This window comes from Mauremys reevesii, linkage group 3, assembly GCF_016161935.1.
Source record: "Mauremys reevesii isolate NIE-2019 linkage group 3, ASM1616193v1, whole genome shotgun sequence".
NCBI lineage: Eukaryota > Metazoa > Chordata > Testudines > Geoemydidae > Mauremys > Mauremys reevesii.
This window is the reverse complement of record NC_052625.1, coordinates 81,007,982-81,026,275: the sequence shown is the minus strand read 5'-3', so window position 1 is coordinate 81,026,275 and position 18,294 is coordinate 81,007,982. Positions and strand designations below refer to the sequence as shown.

General features: G+C 43.2%; 1 protein-coding gene and 1 long non-coding RNA gene across 5 annotated transcripts in view; one reads left to right on the top strand and one right to left on the bottom strand.

Moving 5' to 3' along the window:
* Positions 1-4,268, top strand: part of DISC1 (DISC1 scaffold protein) — a 345,826-nt gene extending 341,558 nt beyond the window's left edge. The window contains 2 exon segments of the mRNA XM_039530205.1: positions 3,134-3,231; positions 3,233-4,268. Coding sequence (XP_039386139.1) covers positions 3,134-3,231; positions 3,233-3,274 — 140 coding nt within the window. The 3' untranslated portion in view covers positions 3,275-4,268.
* The window catches only part of LOC120400904, a 119,763-nt gene continuing 104,492 nt past the window's right edge, over positions 3,024-18,294 (bottom strand). For 2 of the 4 annotated variants that reach the window (XR_005596149.1, XR_005596147.1), the window contains one exon: positions 3,024-3,687. This is a non-coding gene — a long non-coding RNA (uncharacterized LOC120400904). The remainder of the gene's footprint in view (positions 3,688-18,294) is intronic. The other 2 variants (XR_005596150.1, XR_005596148.1) reach the window with 2 other exon arrangements.

Below are 18,294 nucleotides of genomic sequence, written 5' to 3'. Positions count from 1 at the left end.
ACAAAAGAAAAGCATAAATTTTCTAGCACTGGTGGCAATAAAGTACTCTCTTCAACAACTGGCCTCAGCATCGCTGAACAGTCATATCCTTATAATAATGGACAGCCTATCAGTAAGGGCATATATAAGCCTTTGGGCAGTATGAGATTAAGGGATCTACCGAAAGAAGCAGCATCACTGATGCAGTCAGTGAAGGCCCATCTGCTGTCTATCAACGCCTTGCACATCAAGGGCACCAGCAATAAAAATGTTGACTGGCTGAGCAGAAGGAAAAACAGTTAGGCATAATGAAGGCTTCACAACAGATCCTTCCAATTGAATACCAAAATGTTCAAAATTCCAATTCTGAAAGGCTTGCCAACACTTTGCCAGGAGAAGAGAGCCAGAAGCCGTGGGCATACATGCCTTTCCCCTAGTGCCCATCGCCACCAGAGTAATACAGAAGATTAGAAAGGAGGAAATGGGAGTGATCTTAGTGGCTCCTCATTGGCCTGGAAGGCTTTGGTTTCCTGACCTGGTGGACATGTCAGTGGGAGTTACCATTTTTCCTGAATCTGAGACCAGATTTGTTATCTCAGGAACCAGTTCTTCACCAAGATCCAAGCACATCAAATCTAGCAGCTTGGCATTTGAAAGGAAGTTTCTAAAATGAAAGGCAACTCTGTTGGCATCTAGGAGAAAGTAAAAAACAAACAGGTCTTATTCAAGGATTTGGCTAAATTCACACAGTAGGAGACATATTCAGCATCATTTAACCAAAATGTCTTATGTTCTAGAATTTTTACATGGCCGTTTTTATGTCAGGTTGCAGGCTAATACCTTAAAAGTACACATTTCTGCACTGTCGACAATTTTGAGTGTATCTAGAAAGTCTTCTGTGTCCCACTATAACAACGTGTGTCACTTCATTAGAGCAGTTCAGCTATTGGGTCCTTCTAAGATGCAGAGAGCACTGCCTTGGGATCTGAACATTGTGCTCAATGCCTTAGTGCAGGTGCACTTTGAACTTATTAAATCAGTTTCATTGCACTACTTGGCTATCAAATTAACCTTTTTCATCCCTATCAGCTTGCCCAGAAGGGTGTCCGAGTTGGGAGCTCTATCAACTGATCCATCCTTCTAGATGGCTCCCACCTTTTGTGAATGGCTCCCACCTTTATTCCAAATATTTATTTTTCATTGAGCACAATGAGCACAATGAGCACTGTTAAGCATTTTTCATTGCTTTCCTCTTGTCCACATCCTTCTCACCCAAAGGAGAAACTGTGGTATTTGTTGGATGCAAGCAAGCCTTAAAGGCATATCTGAAAAGAATGAGAACTTAAGAACAGCCTTCCTGGTCTTATTTCATCCAAGGAAAAGAGGTGCTAAAGCATCTAGATCATCAATCTCACAGTGTATACGCTGGTGTGTATAGAGCAAAAGGTCTCAATCCTCCAGTGGAAACAACAGCTCACTCAGTACAAGTGGAGGTGGCATCATGGGTTGAGAAAGCACAGGCCCCTTCTCAGGCAATCTAAAACTGCAGCTTGGTCATTCTTGCATACATTTACCAAGTTTTACAACACCCATACTCAGTCTTCAGCTGATGCAACCTTAGGCAGGTAGGGCCTGCATGGTGTAGTGATTCCTTAGAGTAAGAGAATTGTTCCCTCCCTAGGAATTTTGTCACTGTTCAGAAAATCCTACATTGGTGATCTGTGGACCTTGCCTGGAGAGAGAATTGGAGAATTTGTGGTTGTTTTCCTGAAAATGTTCCCTTCTTGAAAGGGATAGGTCTACAGAGCCGGCCTTCCCCTGGAAATCCATTAAGAGAAATCTGTCAAACTTGTGGTTAAAGTTCTCTGCAGAAGTTAAAATCTTTCCTGTGGTTCATGTTTCTTGTCAAGTATTTTTTTGCAAGGTACTGATGCAGGGTGAGAGACTCCTTTTTTGTTTCACAACCCAGAGGGCTTAGCTTTGGAAGCATCTTGTAACTGAGGGAGTCTTTGGAAGGTGGGGCAAGTTCTGCCCCCTCTGGATACAAACTAGTGATGACTAAGGCTATGTTTATGTCACAGAGGTCCTGGAATCTGTGACTTCCAGAGACCTCCATGATATTCTCCGCTTCAGCCCCGGGGCGGTGGGACTCGAGCTGGCAGCCAGCCGGGCCCTGGCAAGGTTCCAACATAAGGTGACAGACTCCTGAGGGGGCCCTCCTCAGGGTTCCAGCAATGGGTCACAGCCTCACGCGGAGTGGGGGGAAAACACTCCTCAGGCGAGGGGGGAACCCCACAGCTCCCAGCCACCATGGCGGCAGGGGGGGTGGGAAACCATGGAGCTGCAGCAGCAAAAGTCACAGACAGGTCACGGCATCCGTGAATTTTTGTTTATTGCCCATGACCTGTCCATGACTTTTACTACAAATAACCATGACAAAATCCTAGCCTTAGTGATGATCCATACTAAGGCTCTCTGCAAAGAAGGGAGAATTATCTGAAAATTATCCCATTTCGTATGTATAAAGTGCTGGGGAGGACATGGTGGAAGTTGGTAACTGGTCCAAATCCTTTCCTCATGTGCAAGTGTGTGGCTCCCATTGAGTTCAGGCGGCACAATGCATGTGAATCCAAGGATAGTACTTGGTCTTATATTAGTGAGAATTACTGTTCAGGAGCTGAGGGGTTGCCCCATTAATAGCAGGAGCTCTTTTGATATCCATTAATAACTGTGCTGAGATTTCAGGTTATTGCAGTTGTTGATTGACTGTAATAGTGTCTTTGGGCATCAGAATAGATAACCTCTATATTGATCTACACCTTCCTCTCCCATCCCTCCCCCCGTCCCGCCCCCAAAAAAACAAACCCTCCAACCGAGTTCTTTTCTAACCCTTATAAGACAACCGCTAAGTAATGCCACTTGAGGACTTCAAAGTTACTGGGAATCCAAAATAAATAAATATAATAAATAAATAAAAAGAAAGTGTGAAATATGTATGAATATTTAATCCAACCAGTTTGGAAGAACTTGAAGCCACAATTAGATAGCAATGCCCATCTGTTGTGAACAGCAGAACAACAATTTATTTCATAACTTGGCAAGAGAAGAGGGGCTACCAATCACCTTTAGGTTTATTCCTTAATAAAGCATGTACAGTCTCTACAGAGGGAGATCCAGATGGTGAAGGAAACTCTGCAGGCCATGCTGATGCAGCTCCAGACGGATAAGGAGGCAGGAGAAGATGAGGCTGGAGACTTCCTCTGTGACAGCTGGTGTCCAGGAAAAAAAGACTTAAAGGAATAATATTGAGGGGGATTTGGTATTTTAATGTTAATTCACAAAGGGTTGCTTTTAGTAACGGAATACTGTCTTACCAAGCCTTGAGGATCTCTTCTCTCCCTGCATAACTAACAACAACTAAATCAATTATGGAGAAATGGAGCCTGGAGGTTTATCAACAGACGTGTTCTACACAGCTTCACATGTTCTGGCACAGACTGGAAAACAGCTTTCAGAGCAGAGCATCTCCTGTAATTGCGTAGATTACAAATTGATACATTTCAAGTGATTCAGCAGAGTCTCCTTTAATGTCAGAGTGAGATTTTTCTAACTGTTATAAACAACTTCCTTACTCGTGCATTCTTCAATCTTTTTCTCCTTCAACATGTAACGTTAAAGGCAGTATTCTTCAGTATTGCTGAGAGAGAGCTGAGGAAATAAGTAATTTTTTGTCTTTGTAACACCCACGTTATTTTCAGATTCCTACAAAATATAAGACCACTAGGATAGAATTCAAAATAACCAAAGTCTTCTAACTTAAATTAGGACTGCACTTACCCAGTGGCATTCAACATAGCAGAGAAAATTAACATCAGACTAGAGAATAATAACTTTTCAACCATTTTCATTTTATAGCAAATGCATATTAATACCAAAAGCTCAGAACATTTAAAGTGATAACCTACTGATTTGTGGTCTTTATATTTGAATAATGTATGAACATTAAGTCATTTTTCTTAATACTATGCTTACTTCTTTAACCTGCCCTGTATTGTCATAACAATGAAAGGTTTTTGGATGTGTATATACATACATATGTTTGATAAAGTTATATTATCTGTTTAATCTCTTTATTTCCTACAGGAAAAAAGAAAAGGAATGGAACTAAAACCAGCTAAATATTGGTGATTTACAATGGTGCAGTATTCAAACAATTAGTAAATTGTGTACTCATAAATCAAAACATTCTTACTTGGATGCTAAAATAAACTGAGGTTATCACATTTTCATTCGGAATCCTATTTCTACTATTTGCTGCAGAGACTAAGGGGGGAAATTAAAAATAAATACAAAAAACAGCTCCTTAGAAACTCAATTCAGTTTAATTCAACCTTTAAATCACTAGCTCAAGCCAATTATTCACAACAGTAGATTGTATCTCTTTTAAAAATGGACTTTTTAAAAATATTAATTCATGTTTGTGCTATTAGAGTTGCTGGGTTTACAAATAAAGCATGACCAGGGCTGGCTCCAGGCACCAGCCGACCAAGCACATGCTTGGGGTGGCACCTTGGGCCGGGGTGGTGCTTGGGCTTTTTTTTTTTTGGTTCAGCGGGGCAGCGCTGGAGGGTTTTTTTTGTTTGTTTTTGTTTCTGCCTGGTGGTGCTCGGAGGGGGGGGTGTTTTGGCGGTGCAGCGCTTGGGCAGTGCAGTGTTTGGGGAAGGCGGGGCTTCGGGCAGCGTGGCGCTCGGAAGGGGCGGGGGCTTCAGGCGGTGCGGCGCTTGCGGGGCCTGGCTTTGGGTGGCGTGGCGCTCAGGGGGCAGGGGTGTTAGTGGGGCAGCGCTCGCGGAGGGGGGTGTTTCAGCAGGGCGGCGCTCTTTTTTTTTTTTTTTGCTTGGGGCGGCAAAAACGTTAGAGCCGGCCCTGAGCATGATGGTTTCTCAGACATTAATCCCTGGACTACTAGTCAGATCGACCTAAAATACTATGTTCATTCTTCTTTGTGTACTTAAATACTAGACTTAAAATTTCTACCTCAGAGAGAGAGAGAGTGAGAGTGTGTGTGTGTGTAAAATGAATAAATAAAGCACCAGGCAGCTGAGATTTACAGCAGGGTTATAATTTCATCCAGGGAGGTAAAATTGACAAACCATGAGAGTCAAGTTCCAGTGGTTTGTGTAGTCATCAGATCTTCAGGATGGATTACAGCCCTGTAATTCAAAACGTGGTTGGCTTTTATCTTTAGATCAGAATCCATGTTGGGACTTAGGCCTGGTCTACACTGGGGGTGGGGGGCTGTCGAACTAAGGTACGCAACTTCAGCTACGCGCATAGCGTAGCTGAAGTCGAACTACCTTAGTTCAAACTACTTACCCATCCTCATGGCGCGGGATCGAAGTCCGCGGCTCCCCCATCGACTCCGCCACTGCCGTTCGCGGTGGTGGAGTTCCGGAGTCGACAGGAGCGCATTCGGAGTTTGATATATCGCGTCTAGATGAGACGCGATATATCGAACTCCGAGAAGTCGATCGCTACCCGCCGATCCGGCGGGTCGTATGGACGTACCCTAAGAGTCCTGGGTCAGTGCCTTGCATGGGTTTCAATTCTCCTGTCTCCCCTTGCAGTCTTTCCCTTACTTATTCACAGCCTCCAATGGAGGGCTCCTGCTTCTGCTGCTGCTTTTTCTCTTCCTTCGACCTACCTGCTCACCCTCTCCAAGCTGTCCTTGGAGAGTTCCTGCACATTCCCTCTCCACTGCACTTTCTGCAAACACCCATAAAAGTGGATGAACAAAGCCTTAGTTACTAGCCATAGGCAGACCAAATGCAGACTGTATGCTGTCATTGTTTTACTGACAGGGTGAAATTCACCCTTATGCACTGGGCCAGCCCTCGGCCTATGCACCACTTAAATCACACTTAATGGGGGGCGGAGGGGGGAGGAGAGCTTATTCTGTACAGTGATGAAATTCAGCCTGCCCTCCTTAAAGTTAGTGACAATTCTGAGTAAAAACTGATGGTACAATATGGCCATAAAACTGGCATGATTACCAACTTATAATGCTGTTGGGCCTAAATGTGGGCTAACATCTAACCGAGCCAAGGCTCACCAAGTGCCAGAAATGACAGCTCACTGTGTTACTAACCCAAGCTGAGTTCACCCTGCTTATATAACAAAGCGCACAGGCCCAGAGTGTGAACATCATGCTCACTTTGGTTAGCAGTTACTCACACGAGTACCACCATGGGGCAAATGCAGAGCTGTGTCACTGTTGACTGTGCAGCACGTGTGAGCCAAACACGACCCGCATTGACTATTTATAAAGCACAAAGCACAGCAAGAACCAAATGGAGCTGCTTTGCAGCAGTTCAAAGTCACAGCACTTTTCTCACAATGCCTTCAAGTAGGGACAGTTAATCCTCGGGTTCTGTTCTTTGTCTAGCTGTATGAGTTTTTGAAGAAATTCCATTTTGATTTAAAACATCGTGGCCTTCATGTTTCACGTCGTCAAAGAATTGTTAGTTTTTAATTTATAAAAAGTATACAACCACTATAATAAAAAACCAGAAGTCTTAAACTATCAGTCATTATTTGATTTGTATGTAATTTTATATTTTGATGTATTAACATTTTATTTTTTTTTACACCTCTCTCGCTCGCTGTGGCTTATATTCTCAATGCATCATTCCATTATCTTTACATTTGTTGTGGGAAGTTAACAGCCAACCCAATAATTGTTCTAAGTTAGTCTGAATAAAAGGTGTAATAAAGTAAATCATTTACTGCACCTCAGTCAGCTTTCTTTTACTGTGGATAGGAAATATATTCTTCTGCAAATAAAGAGAACATTGTTTATAAAAAATGTTGTAAGGTCTATATGCATTTATTGTTCATTCAGTTTAGCAATGCTTTAAGTGGGGAAATTCAGTGTCTGGCACCTTGCAGAGAAGGGAGGAAGCATCTATTAGGGAAGTTCTGAGAACATCCCATCTTCTGGAGACGTTTCTGAAAATCCATTCCACTAGGTGCAATTTAGTGCACCAGCAAACTCTATTGATTTTCAGAAGTCTCTTTGCATGAAAGGCGTAGTAAGGATAGTCAGTAGCTAGGGCATGTACTGGGACTTGAGACCTCAGTTCAATTCCCAGTTCAGCCAGAGACTGCCTGTGTGATCTAGTCACTTAGTTTCCTCAATTCTCCACCTGTAAAATACTTCCCTGCTCCTCAGAGATATTGTGGGAATAAAGTCCATTAATGACTGTGAGATGCTCAGATACCACAGCCATGAAGGGCCAGCTAAGTACCTAGATTGATTTTAAAAAAACCCTCTAAGCCTTAGTACAAGATCTCCGCAGCAACCAAGTCCCAATTAAGGCCTATTTGAGAATGTAAGTGTGAGTTTAGTGGTACACAGGCCTTATCCTGCCCCTTTGAACAGGGGTGAATTTCACCCTGTATGAGCCAGGGATGCAAATCATCTCTAGCAGGGCTGGTTTAGCAGGTATCCAGGGTAAGGCAGGAATCCCACCATGGATAAATCCCTCCCTCCCCACACACCCCACATATTCCCACGTTTAACACACACCCCCATACTCCCTTTAATTCATACAGAGCTAAGGTGAGATACAGGGTCATGAGAGGGAACTATAAATTCCCCACCAATTTGGTCTCTGAATATGCACACACCAAAGAGAAAAGAAAATAGGAAACCAAATGCACACACGGAGCAGACTGTAAACACTTTGAAATAGCTGTTGCTCTCTGTATTTAAAATTTACTTTGGGAAATAAGGGGTGGGGTTGGGGTGGGAGAGAGAAGCAGCCTGAGGATGGCTCTGATCTATCCAAATATTTTTGTTCTCAGTCAGTTAGCTAATCCCATTTTTTCTAAGGCTTGACATTTCAGTCTTTTACTTTCCTATCATTACTTAGTAAATCAAGATAAGCACCTCTTTTCTAGAGAGGCTGGAGAAGGCAGTTACAGAATGGCTCCCAGACATGCAGCAGTGCTTCAGAGAGCTTCAGGGTGGAATTAGAATAAGCTTTATGTATCCTCTTAGTTTGCTATCCTATTAACAGTGAGACTGGGACCAAGAGATTTTTAGTTTCAGAGATTTAGCATATGAACAAAGAAGCTCCAAAAAAAAGTATGCACAGACAGATTTTTTTCTCACTGTCAAGGAGGATAATAAAAACTTCCGGGGATAAAAACTGAAGGACGCAGAATATTTCTTCTGCATCTGAAAACCAGCACAACCAAAAGCCATGATAAAGCTGCTCACTTTTAAATCTCTGAAGGAGGCCTAAATGTGAATCCTGGTTAAAAGCAGCTGTGGTTTGGCTGAGCACAGGGGAGTCTATGAGTACATCTACACTGCACACTAAGCCCAGGCTCTGACTCCCATTTGAGCCCAAGCCCCACTTCCGTCCACACACAAATCAGTCAGACTCGGCTCAGCAAGCACTCAGGTCCTACGATGGACTGGGGGCGGTCGGAGCTGGAGTCTTGCTGTAATTCACATCTAAGCCCTGTCGTTTTGCAGTGTGGATGCAGCTCAAATCACAGACCCAAGTCACGAGGTCTGTGTAGTGCAATATGGATGCTTTAGCACAGCCGAGACCCAGGTCAAGCACTTGTAAACCAGGTTTACAATGCAGCACGTTTGGGCTTAAAAACACTGAGTCCACAAGCCTGGACAGACCTGGGTTTACAATGTAGTGTAGATATACCCTATGTTCTCCTAATACGCAGTATTCAGTCACGTTCCTGTGGGGAGGGTGATACGGGAGACAAGAGGGTCAGTATCTTGAGAAGAGAGACAGGTAAAGCCACTAAAAAAGCCAGTGCATCATTAGGACAGTTGCTGTTGCCAGTGTAGATGAAGAAACAGCTTGTAATAAAAATAATAATAAAAAGCAATGCAAGAGTGTAAAGGGCAGAAAGAGATAATATGAAAATAATCACAGCACGGCTCAGAGACGCATGATAGATCTTGCTGGAGAAACGGAAAATTAAAAAGACCTTTGCACAATGGCAATCCAATATACAATGCAAAGAAAACAATCTCTGATTTATCACTATTCAGACAATGAGAGAGTGAAATGCCAAAGGGGAATCCCTTATGATTGTCTTGCCAAATGGGCATTTTAATTTTTTGAGGGCGAGTTGATCAGCTCACAATTACATTAGAGTCTGATGCTAACTTCCAGTAGCTTTAAAAACACACACACACCCCTTCAGCACTGAGAGAAGCAGTGCAGCTCATGTGCATTACTCCTCTTTCCCTCCACTGTGTTCTACAGATTCTTATGTCTCCAGAGCATCTCTGCCCAGCACCACCCACTCAGAACTCTGCATGGGTGAAGCTTTTCAGATGGTTAAGGATAGAGTAGGTATCTAAGAGTGTCTCTTCTCACTAAGATGCCCTTTCTAGTCACTGGTATATGCAAGTCGGAGAATTCTAAAAGATCAGGGCCGGTCTCAACAAGTGTGCAAGCAACTCTTTGGGCCCAAGTACAGGTCTGGCAACTCAAGTGTACATGCCAGCCTTTCCGTGTTATTGCTTGGGATCACTGTCAGACTACACAGCCTATGGTTATCCAGGTCATCCCATTTACGCTTTTAAAATATTTTCACATTAGACTTCCCGAGTGTTCCAAGAGCTGTGACAAAGCAACACTATCTTTTCCCAGGGTTTTGCATTTATTGGTATTTCCTATGGGTTTATTAAACATCTCTTTCAGGCCCAGTCTCACAGTTTACATGACATTAACCAAGACTGGGGTGTTAACTGCAGCAAGGGGAAGAAGATTCAGAAAGGGCCTGAATTTAGATTCTTCTGTTTCTGTCCTGCTACCAGATGGGGAGTTTGGCTCATGATTTGCTGCTTTGCTGTCCTGCTGCTCAGGGGTCATGGTAGATTACTGCTTTAACATGGGCTCCCAGTGCAGTGTTGTAGCTAAGAAGGTGAACAGGATCTTTGATTGTATAGGCAAGGGAATATCAAGTCAAAGCGGGGAGGTGGTGTTACCACTATTGCTCTGTATATAGCAATAAAGAGACCATTACCGAATGCTGTAACCAGTTCACATTCCCACATTCCAAAAAAAGATGTTGAAAAATTGGAAAGGATTCAGAAAAGAACTACAAGAATGATTCCGGGCCGGGAAAACATACCTTATACTGAGAGACTTAACAAGCTCAATGTATTTAGTTTATCCAAGAGACAATTAAGGGGTGACTTGATCAAGGTCTACAGGTACCTGCATGGAAAAGCGATTTCTGAAAGTAGATGGCTAATCCAGCAGAGCCCAGCAAGATCCAAAGGTTGGAAGCTGAAACTTGACCAATTCAAACTGGAAATAGTGTGCAAAATTTTAACAGTGAGGGTGATTAACCACTGTAACAGCTTACATGGGGATGTAGGGGTTTCTTCATTGCTTGCAGTCTTTAAATCAAGAATGGACACTTTTCTAAAAGATATGCTTTCCAGAGGAGAGCAACAAAAATGATGGAAGGTTTAGAAAACCTAACCTATGAGGAAAGCTTAAAAAACTGGGCATGTTTAGTCTTTATAACTGTTTTCAAATGTGTTATAAAAAGAACCAGTTGTCCTCCTTATGCGCTGAAGATAGGACAAGTAATAATTGTCTTAATATGCAACAAAAGAGATTAAAGTTAGACATTAGGTTACTATATGGTTAAATGCTGGGACAGATTACCTCAGGAGGTGGAATCCCGGTTTTAAGAACAGGTTAGAGGAACACCAGTTAGGCATGGTCTAGGTTTACTTGGTCCTGCCTCATCCCCATGGGCTGGACTAAAGGGTCCCTTCCAGTTCTACACATCTATGATTTCTATGCTCTAGTTCAATGAGAAATAATGGCTTTAATGTAGAAATTATTGCTAAAGTTCTATGCATTGTGTTATACATGAGGTCAGATTAGATCATCATAATGGTCCGTTCTCGCTTTAAAATCTGTGAATTATGATTAACAAAGTAATCAACAGTCACAGGGAAAAGAAACACTTGCCAACTGCTCTACATGCTCTCTAGCTGTATCAACAGCTAGACTTTAGCTCTAAAGGGCAGCTGGATACAGGCAAGTGAAACTGAGCATTAAGAAGGGGCTTACTGCAAATCTTTCCTGAAATGTAGGGACTGAAGCGCTCATAGAATATAGCTCTGTTCAGAAGCCTGACTAGCCAGGCAGAGCGGACAAAGAAACACTCACTAATGCATGCATTGCACAGACAGCAGGCAGGGCAGACTTCAGGGAGCTTTGATCTGCGTTACCACAGTGGGCTGTCTGGGAATATTCATGGCCGTCAGGGAATGACGTGCAGCTGTGACAGCCATCCAAAGGACTGAGAGATTGAAAAGACAGTCTCCTATTTGTAGCTCACTACAGGCTTCTTAACATCAATCTCTTCCATCTCTGCCTAAACCACCTGTGTCATCTGCCACCAATGGCGTGGACCATTGCAGCCCCAGCTGGGAAAGCCCCAGCCTTGGAGGCATTGGCAGGGAATTGAATTGGAGTGGAAAGCTCGCTCTCTGGGGAGCATTATGCCTTATGCCGGCTTGTCTCCTGTGTGACTGAATAGGGCAGTGCAAACAGAGAGAAGGGGTTAGACGAATAAATGAGTTTATCACAAGTAACAGATTAATTCAACGGGGCTTTATGAAAACGGCACTAATCGACTAATGGAGGGAGAATTCCATGACTGCTTAGTTCCACAGAAACAGAAGTAAGGTATCAAGTTACAAGCATGACACCATCAGAACTAAATGCTCATTGGCTAATTTATCTGATGGGCAGGACACTAGCCCTGGTTCTGAGTTGCTCGCAGGGCCGACTCCAGCTTTTTTGCCGCCCCAAGTGGCGAAGAGAAAAGAAAAAAAAAAGATAAAGCCGCGATCGGCGACAGCTGTACCACGCCGCTTCATTCTTCGGCGGCAATTCAGCAGCATGAAGACCCAGATGTGCTGCCCTTTTCCATTGGCCGCCCCAAGCACCTGCTGCCTGCGCTGGTGCCTGGAGCTGGCCCTGGTTGCTCAGTCCAGCAATGGGAGAACAGACTTGGCTGCACACAGCTTTGTAGCTCTGGGATTCTGGGGTTTCCAAAAAAGGGCTGGTTCAGACCCCAGCATAAACTAGAACAACCCCAGGGTGTGCACCAACTTGCACCTCATCTACAACAGTCTCCAAAGGACAACTTGGCAGCCCAGAAGAGTCAAAACATTGTGCACTCTGGCCATAGGCCACCCTCCCCTAACATGTCCCCGCCAACTACCAGCAAGTCCCTATGCTACTAGGAGATTCAGCACAGGGCCATTCCAACAGTTATATACTACATGGGAACTATGCTGGGACAATTCACCGGTGAGGTGGCTCAACTGCTCTCCACCACTTGCACCATATAAAGGGGCCTGAACACAGTTCAGTATTGGAGCTTTTGTTTCTAGCTGGTTGTAGAAGCTGCTGGCTTTTCAAAATTGACTCTTTGGCTGACAAAGAGAAAACATGGCAAATGAAACTAAATTATAAAAGAGAAAAAGAAAGATACTCAATAGCCAATGTTTATTATATATCCTATGGACTTACTACCACTCCAACAAGAGGCTGGGATGCCAGAGTTAGCAGTTTGCTGTCTAACTGATGGCTAGCCCATGCTACCCTAGAAATATCTTATGTTGTACACTATTTCTACTGAAATGCTAAACGGTTTCTCTCTCTCTCTCTCTCTCTGTCTCACACACACACACAGTTTCTATTCATTCCTACTTGGCTCTTTTGCCAACTCCAATAAAAAAAATTCACAATATTGCCAAAAAACAAACAAAGCCACCACCTACACAAAAACACAACTGATTTTTGCTACACATTCCTCTCTCCAAGTTAAGATTGTTTTTTTAAAACTAATCTCAGCCTTTTTGGAGGAACCCATCTTTCTTTTTTCTTGGTTTTGTTGGGAATTTGTCTTTATTTTCAAGAAGAAAATGTAGTGATCCCTATTATGATTTCAGGTACCATTATCATTTGGTACCATTATATGTATCCATAATATGCTGGTGTGACAAGGGTGCTGACCCTTTCTCCAATCATCAGTCTTTAGAAAGGTTGCTAGGTAGGTCTAGTGCCAGCCCCACCCTAATCAGGCCACTGCATCCCTTCCGGATGATTTAAAAAGATAAACTGTGGTATAGTAAGCCCAGGTTGGGGTAGGCAGATGGCTGGGGCTAGCAAAATGGAGTGCATTTGCATCTGCTCACATTGGGCTCAATCCAATGCCCACTGAAGACAATGGGAGTCTCTCTGTTGACTTCAATGAGAGATCATAGAATCATAGAATATCAGGGTTGGAAGGGACCTCAGGAGGTCATCTAGTCCAGCCTCCTGCTCAAAGCAGGACCAATCCCCAACTAAATCAAAGGTTGTTTTATGCACTAAAACAAGGAGGAGAAGGACCTTGGAGTATTGGTTGATCACAGGATGACTATGAGCCGTCACTGTGATATGGCCGTGAAAAAAGCTAACGCGGTTTTAGGATGCATCAGGCGAGGTATTTCCAGCAAAGATAAGGAGGTGTTAGTACCATTATACAAGGCACTGGTGAGACCTCATCTGGAATACTTTGTGCAGTTCTGGTCTCCCATGTTTAAGAAGGATGAATTCAAACTGGAACAGGTACAGAAAAGGGCTACTAGGATGATCTGAGGAATGGAAAACCTGTCTTATGAAAGGAGACTCAAAGAGCTTGGCTTGTTTAGCCTAACCAAAAGAAGGTTGAGTGGGGATATGATTGCTCTTTATAAATATATCAGAGGGATAAATATTAGGGAGGGAGAGGAATTATTTAAGTTTAGTACCAATGTGGACACAAGAACAAATGGATATAAACTGGACACTAGAAAGTTTAGACTTCAAATTAGAAGGTTTCTAACCATTAGAGGAGTGAAATTCTGGAACAGCCTTCCAAGGGGAGTAGTGGGGGCAAAATACATATCTGGCTTTAAGACTAAGCTTGATAAGTTTATAGAGGAGATGGTATGATGGGATAGCCTAATTTTGGCAATTAATTTGGCAACTGATCTTTGATTATCAGCAGGTACGTATGCCCAGTGGTCTGTGATGGGATGTTAGATGGGTTGGGAACTGAGTTACTACAGAGAATTCTTTCCTGGGTGTCTGGCTGGTGAGTCTTGCCCACATGCTCAGGGTTAACTGATTGCCATATTTGGGGTTGGGAAGGAATTTTCCTCAAGGGCAGATTGGCAGAGGCCCTGGAGGTTTTTCGCCTTCCTCCGCAGCATGGGGCATGGGTCACTTGCTGGAGGATTCTCTGCAGCTTGAGGTCTTCAGACCACAATTTGAGGACTTCAGTAATTCAGACATAGGTTAGGGGTTTGTTACAGGAGTGGGTGGGTGAGATTCTGTGGCCTGCATTGTGCAGGAGGTCAGACTAGATGATCATAATGGTCCCTTCTGACCTTAAAGTCTGTGAGTCTATAAGAGGGATTAGAAGCATCTTCCACCCTACATAGGGCTAGAACCCACAATCCTCATCTCAGGGCGCCAGTGCCTTATCCACTGAGCATCAAGCCCATTGTTTGTTCAGATTCTTGAGTACCTGAAACTCCTGAACCTGAAGCCAAAGCCTGCAACTGGAGCCATGAGTAACATCCCAATGAGGTAGGGAAGAAGTGTTATCCCCATTTTACAGATGGACAGTTATGCTTGTCTACATGAACAATTTGAGCCAAGCAGGGTTGTGAATCTGCCCTGCACCAGCCTGCTGCACATTGTGCATGTGCACCCTGCTAACATACATTCACAATTCATTAGAGCACTTTGAGCTAACCCCATTTCAAAGAGGACTAGACCAAAGTGGTCTAATGAGCTACTAATGCGCATCAGCAGAGCGCACGTGGACAGTTAGACAGTGGAAGGCTAGTGCGGGGCAGATTCACACCCCAACTTGCCACAAACTAATTGTTCATGTAGACGAGCCCTAAGCGACCTTTTTCAAGATCACACAGGAATCCTCTGGCAGAGTGGGGAATTAAAGTCCGGTATCTCAGGTACCCAGTGGGACCTCCTGCATTTCTAGTATACAAGTGCTTCCACACATGGCTAATCAGGGAACAGAAACAATGTCATGTGACATATCTGACCAATCACAGCGTCTATACAATGAGTTAGTGAGAGGCAAGCCAGGATGTGAATCTTCAGCACAGCAGCTTGCTGTGCAGTAACTCACTGTGTGGAGATTTGCAGCCTATGGAGATGACTCTTGCTTACGATATACAGAAATGTGTGGAAATGTAAATAGGCTCAAAATCTATAGCCTAAAAATACACTTGACAATAGCTAAGCCAGGCCTGGTAAAATACGAATGAAGTAAAGTGAGACAGCCCAGAGGCAAGTGAGAGAGAAATTAGGGCATAATCCCAGGTCATGTTGTAATATGTTTTGGGCCTAACTGGTTTTTACAAGTGTTTTAGATAAAATGTTAATGTTTTAGAAAATGCTTTCTATATTGATATTTACTGGCATGGCATTGATCCAGATGTTAATTAAAGATAAGTTTTGTATTAAATAACCAGTGAGGGAGTAGAAGATATTTTAATTATGATAGCAGAAATGTAGATAGGTAAAAGGCAGATTTAATACTAATTAATTATGGGGCATTATTGTAATTGATTATAAAAGGGGTAGCACCCTAATTTTAGATTAGGCCTGCCCATCCACCATTAAGGTATAATTAGAGAAAGGCTAATACCTATTCTTCCTATACAGGGACTGATCACCCCATAATACATCACTTTATCTTAGAATGTGAGTAGCAGTGCAGTGTATGGCTACATTGTAATGCCTGTTTGATTTAACTAACACTGTTATTTTATATAAAGTCTTTAATTTTATACTCATTCACAATCCTCCCACTAAATTAAATCACTGTAAGCATGCCGGAGACTCAAACCTTAAAGAATTCAGTTTGGTTCTATTCCTTACCTTCAAGCTACTAACTGGGAATACATAAATCAAAGATTACACACAGGGATGGCTCTATGTATTTTGCCGCCCCAAGCACGGCAAGCAGGTGGCTTTTGGCAGTGAGCCTGCGGGCGGTCCGCTGATCACGCAGATTCGGCAGCATGCCTGTGGGAGGTCTTCCGGTGCCGCGCCATCGGCGTCCCCGCCGCTGAATTGCCGCCGAAGCCGCGGGACCGGCGGACCTCCCACAGGCGCACCGCCGAAAACCACCTGCCTGCTGCCCTCACAGCAACTGGCAGGCTGCCGCCCCAGGCACGCACTTGCTGCGCTGGTGCCTGGAGCCGCCCCTCGTTACACACTACTACAGCACAGTGAAAAGTCCTACAGTGTGACTTAGCGTACTGTGCTGTAGCAGTGTCCACATGGCAAGTAACGGGTGCTCTGTAGATTCACACCCTGGCTTGCTGCCCCTTAACTCACCATGTAAACAGGCTCTAAATCAGAAAGCTCAAATTTTGACTATTTACACTCAATGCACAGAGAAATTAAATAAATGAATATATTTGAACAATAAATGCTTTGGAAGAGATTGTGATCCACTCCCAGATGTGACATGGGCTTGAATACAGGGTAAATTAATCAGATGCATTGATCCTTGTGAATTATTGACTCAGGTCTGATCTACTTGATTAAGTTGGTTTCCTCTGTGTGAGACACTGCGTCTGAAACTCTAAAGAGAAGAACAATCCAGAATCGTACAACACTTACACAGCTCTGTCCTGCATTTGTCAGAGCAGCCATTGTTTGATCAATCTACCCCTGGTTATTTTCATTAAAGAGAAGGAAAAGGTGGAAGGAACACACTGTTTCGTACTGAGGTACGTGGCTTGTTGTTTCTTATTTTCCACAATGAACTAGTGACTGCAACTAGTCTCTCTGCATTAATCCTGCTGTAGATAAGAAATGTCTCCCTTTTCCATGCCCTTCCACGCCTCCCTCCACTGAATGTACCCTCTATCTGTATTGAATTTATGGCACCACTTGACATTTTATCTCCTGCACTGCCAGTGGCATGCCCTGATATAGAATTGCTGCACCTCTGCATTAATACTCCCTGGTTATGACAATACAGTGCACAGGGAGCAGAAAGGCATCATCGGCCTTCTTGTGTTATCTGTATTGTGTACACTTCTTATTATCATGAATTGGAAATGTAGTATTGATTGGATCTCCTTGAATGCCATTGCTTAATAACCCCATTAAATATAAAGTAGAACTTATGTAGTGGAAGAAATGGAGGACTGATAGTGTCTCCTGCAAGACAAATTAATCATTGTGTGTTTGTAATTTATGTCTACTCCTCTGCAATTTTAATTCACAAAAGAATCTAGCTTTTTAGAGTCATCTCAACAGGAGATGTATGGGGTGGGTGGGCGGGCAGGCAATTGTTCAGAGATTTCTTTAGTTACTTTCCATGTAAACTGGAAACAGTGTCTGCTTATCTATAGCAAAGAATGGGGAAAGGCTTCAGATTTTGCTTCTAAGGCTATTAATGGTTACTGAGCCATTTGTTATAGGAGGTGATTTTCAACTCTAGAGAATAAGAGCAAGAACGATAGAAAAAAGAAAACAGTCATGACCTTCTGATATGGACTGTCTTCCTAAACTATCTAAAGAATTAGTCGATGTCTCATGCTCAAATATTTCAGTAGCCCTCTTGGGTCTGAGCCTCACTTATTCTGTGCCTTCAGGCTGAAATTCACTCCTGGTCAGAGGGCCAGCAAAAGGCATATGCACCACTTAAAGTCAGCAAAGGCCTTCAATATATAACTTACACATGTCTTTAGTGGTGCACAAACCTTTGAGCACAGGATTGAATTTCATTCTAGGATTAGGAACTTCAATATTCTCATGTGGTTATTTAATTTTCTCTATATATATCATTTTGATTCTGCTTTCCCTTTTTGATCTCCATAGGTAGCACTATCCCTCTGCCATATACCCAAGCAAGGTCCTGCTATAACTGATAGGCACATCACATGCAAAATTTACTGGGTTGCAACATCCCATGCCTCAGGGATGCATACGCAGAAATTGCATCAACATGGAAAGCACAGAGCCCCGATACTACAGAGCTAGTTTATTTTGGTCAATGTTTACAGAAAATCTGATATTCTGAGAAGGGAGGAATCACATGGGAAGTTAGTCGCTTTCCAGCGATAGTTTAATTCACTTTTCATGATTTATGCCTTCTGTGGAAGACAGAGGATACTGGGCTTGATGGACTTCTTGTCATTAAAAGAATGACGTCTTT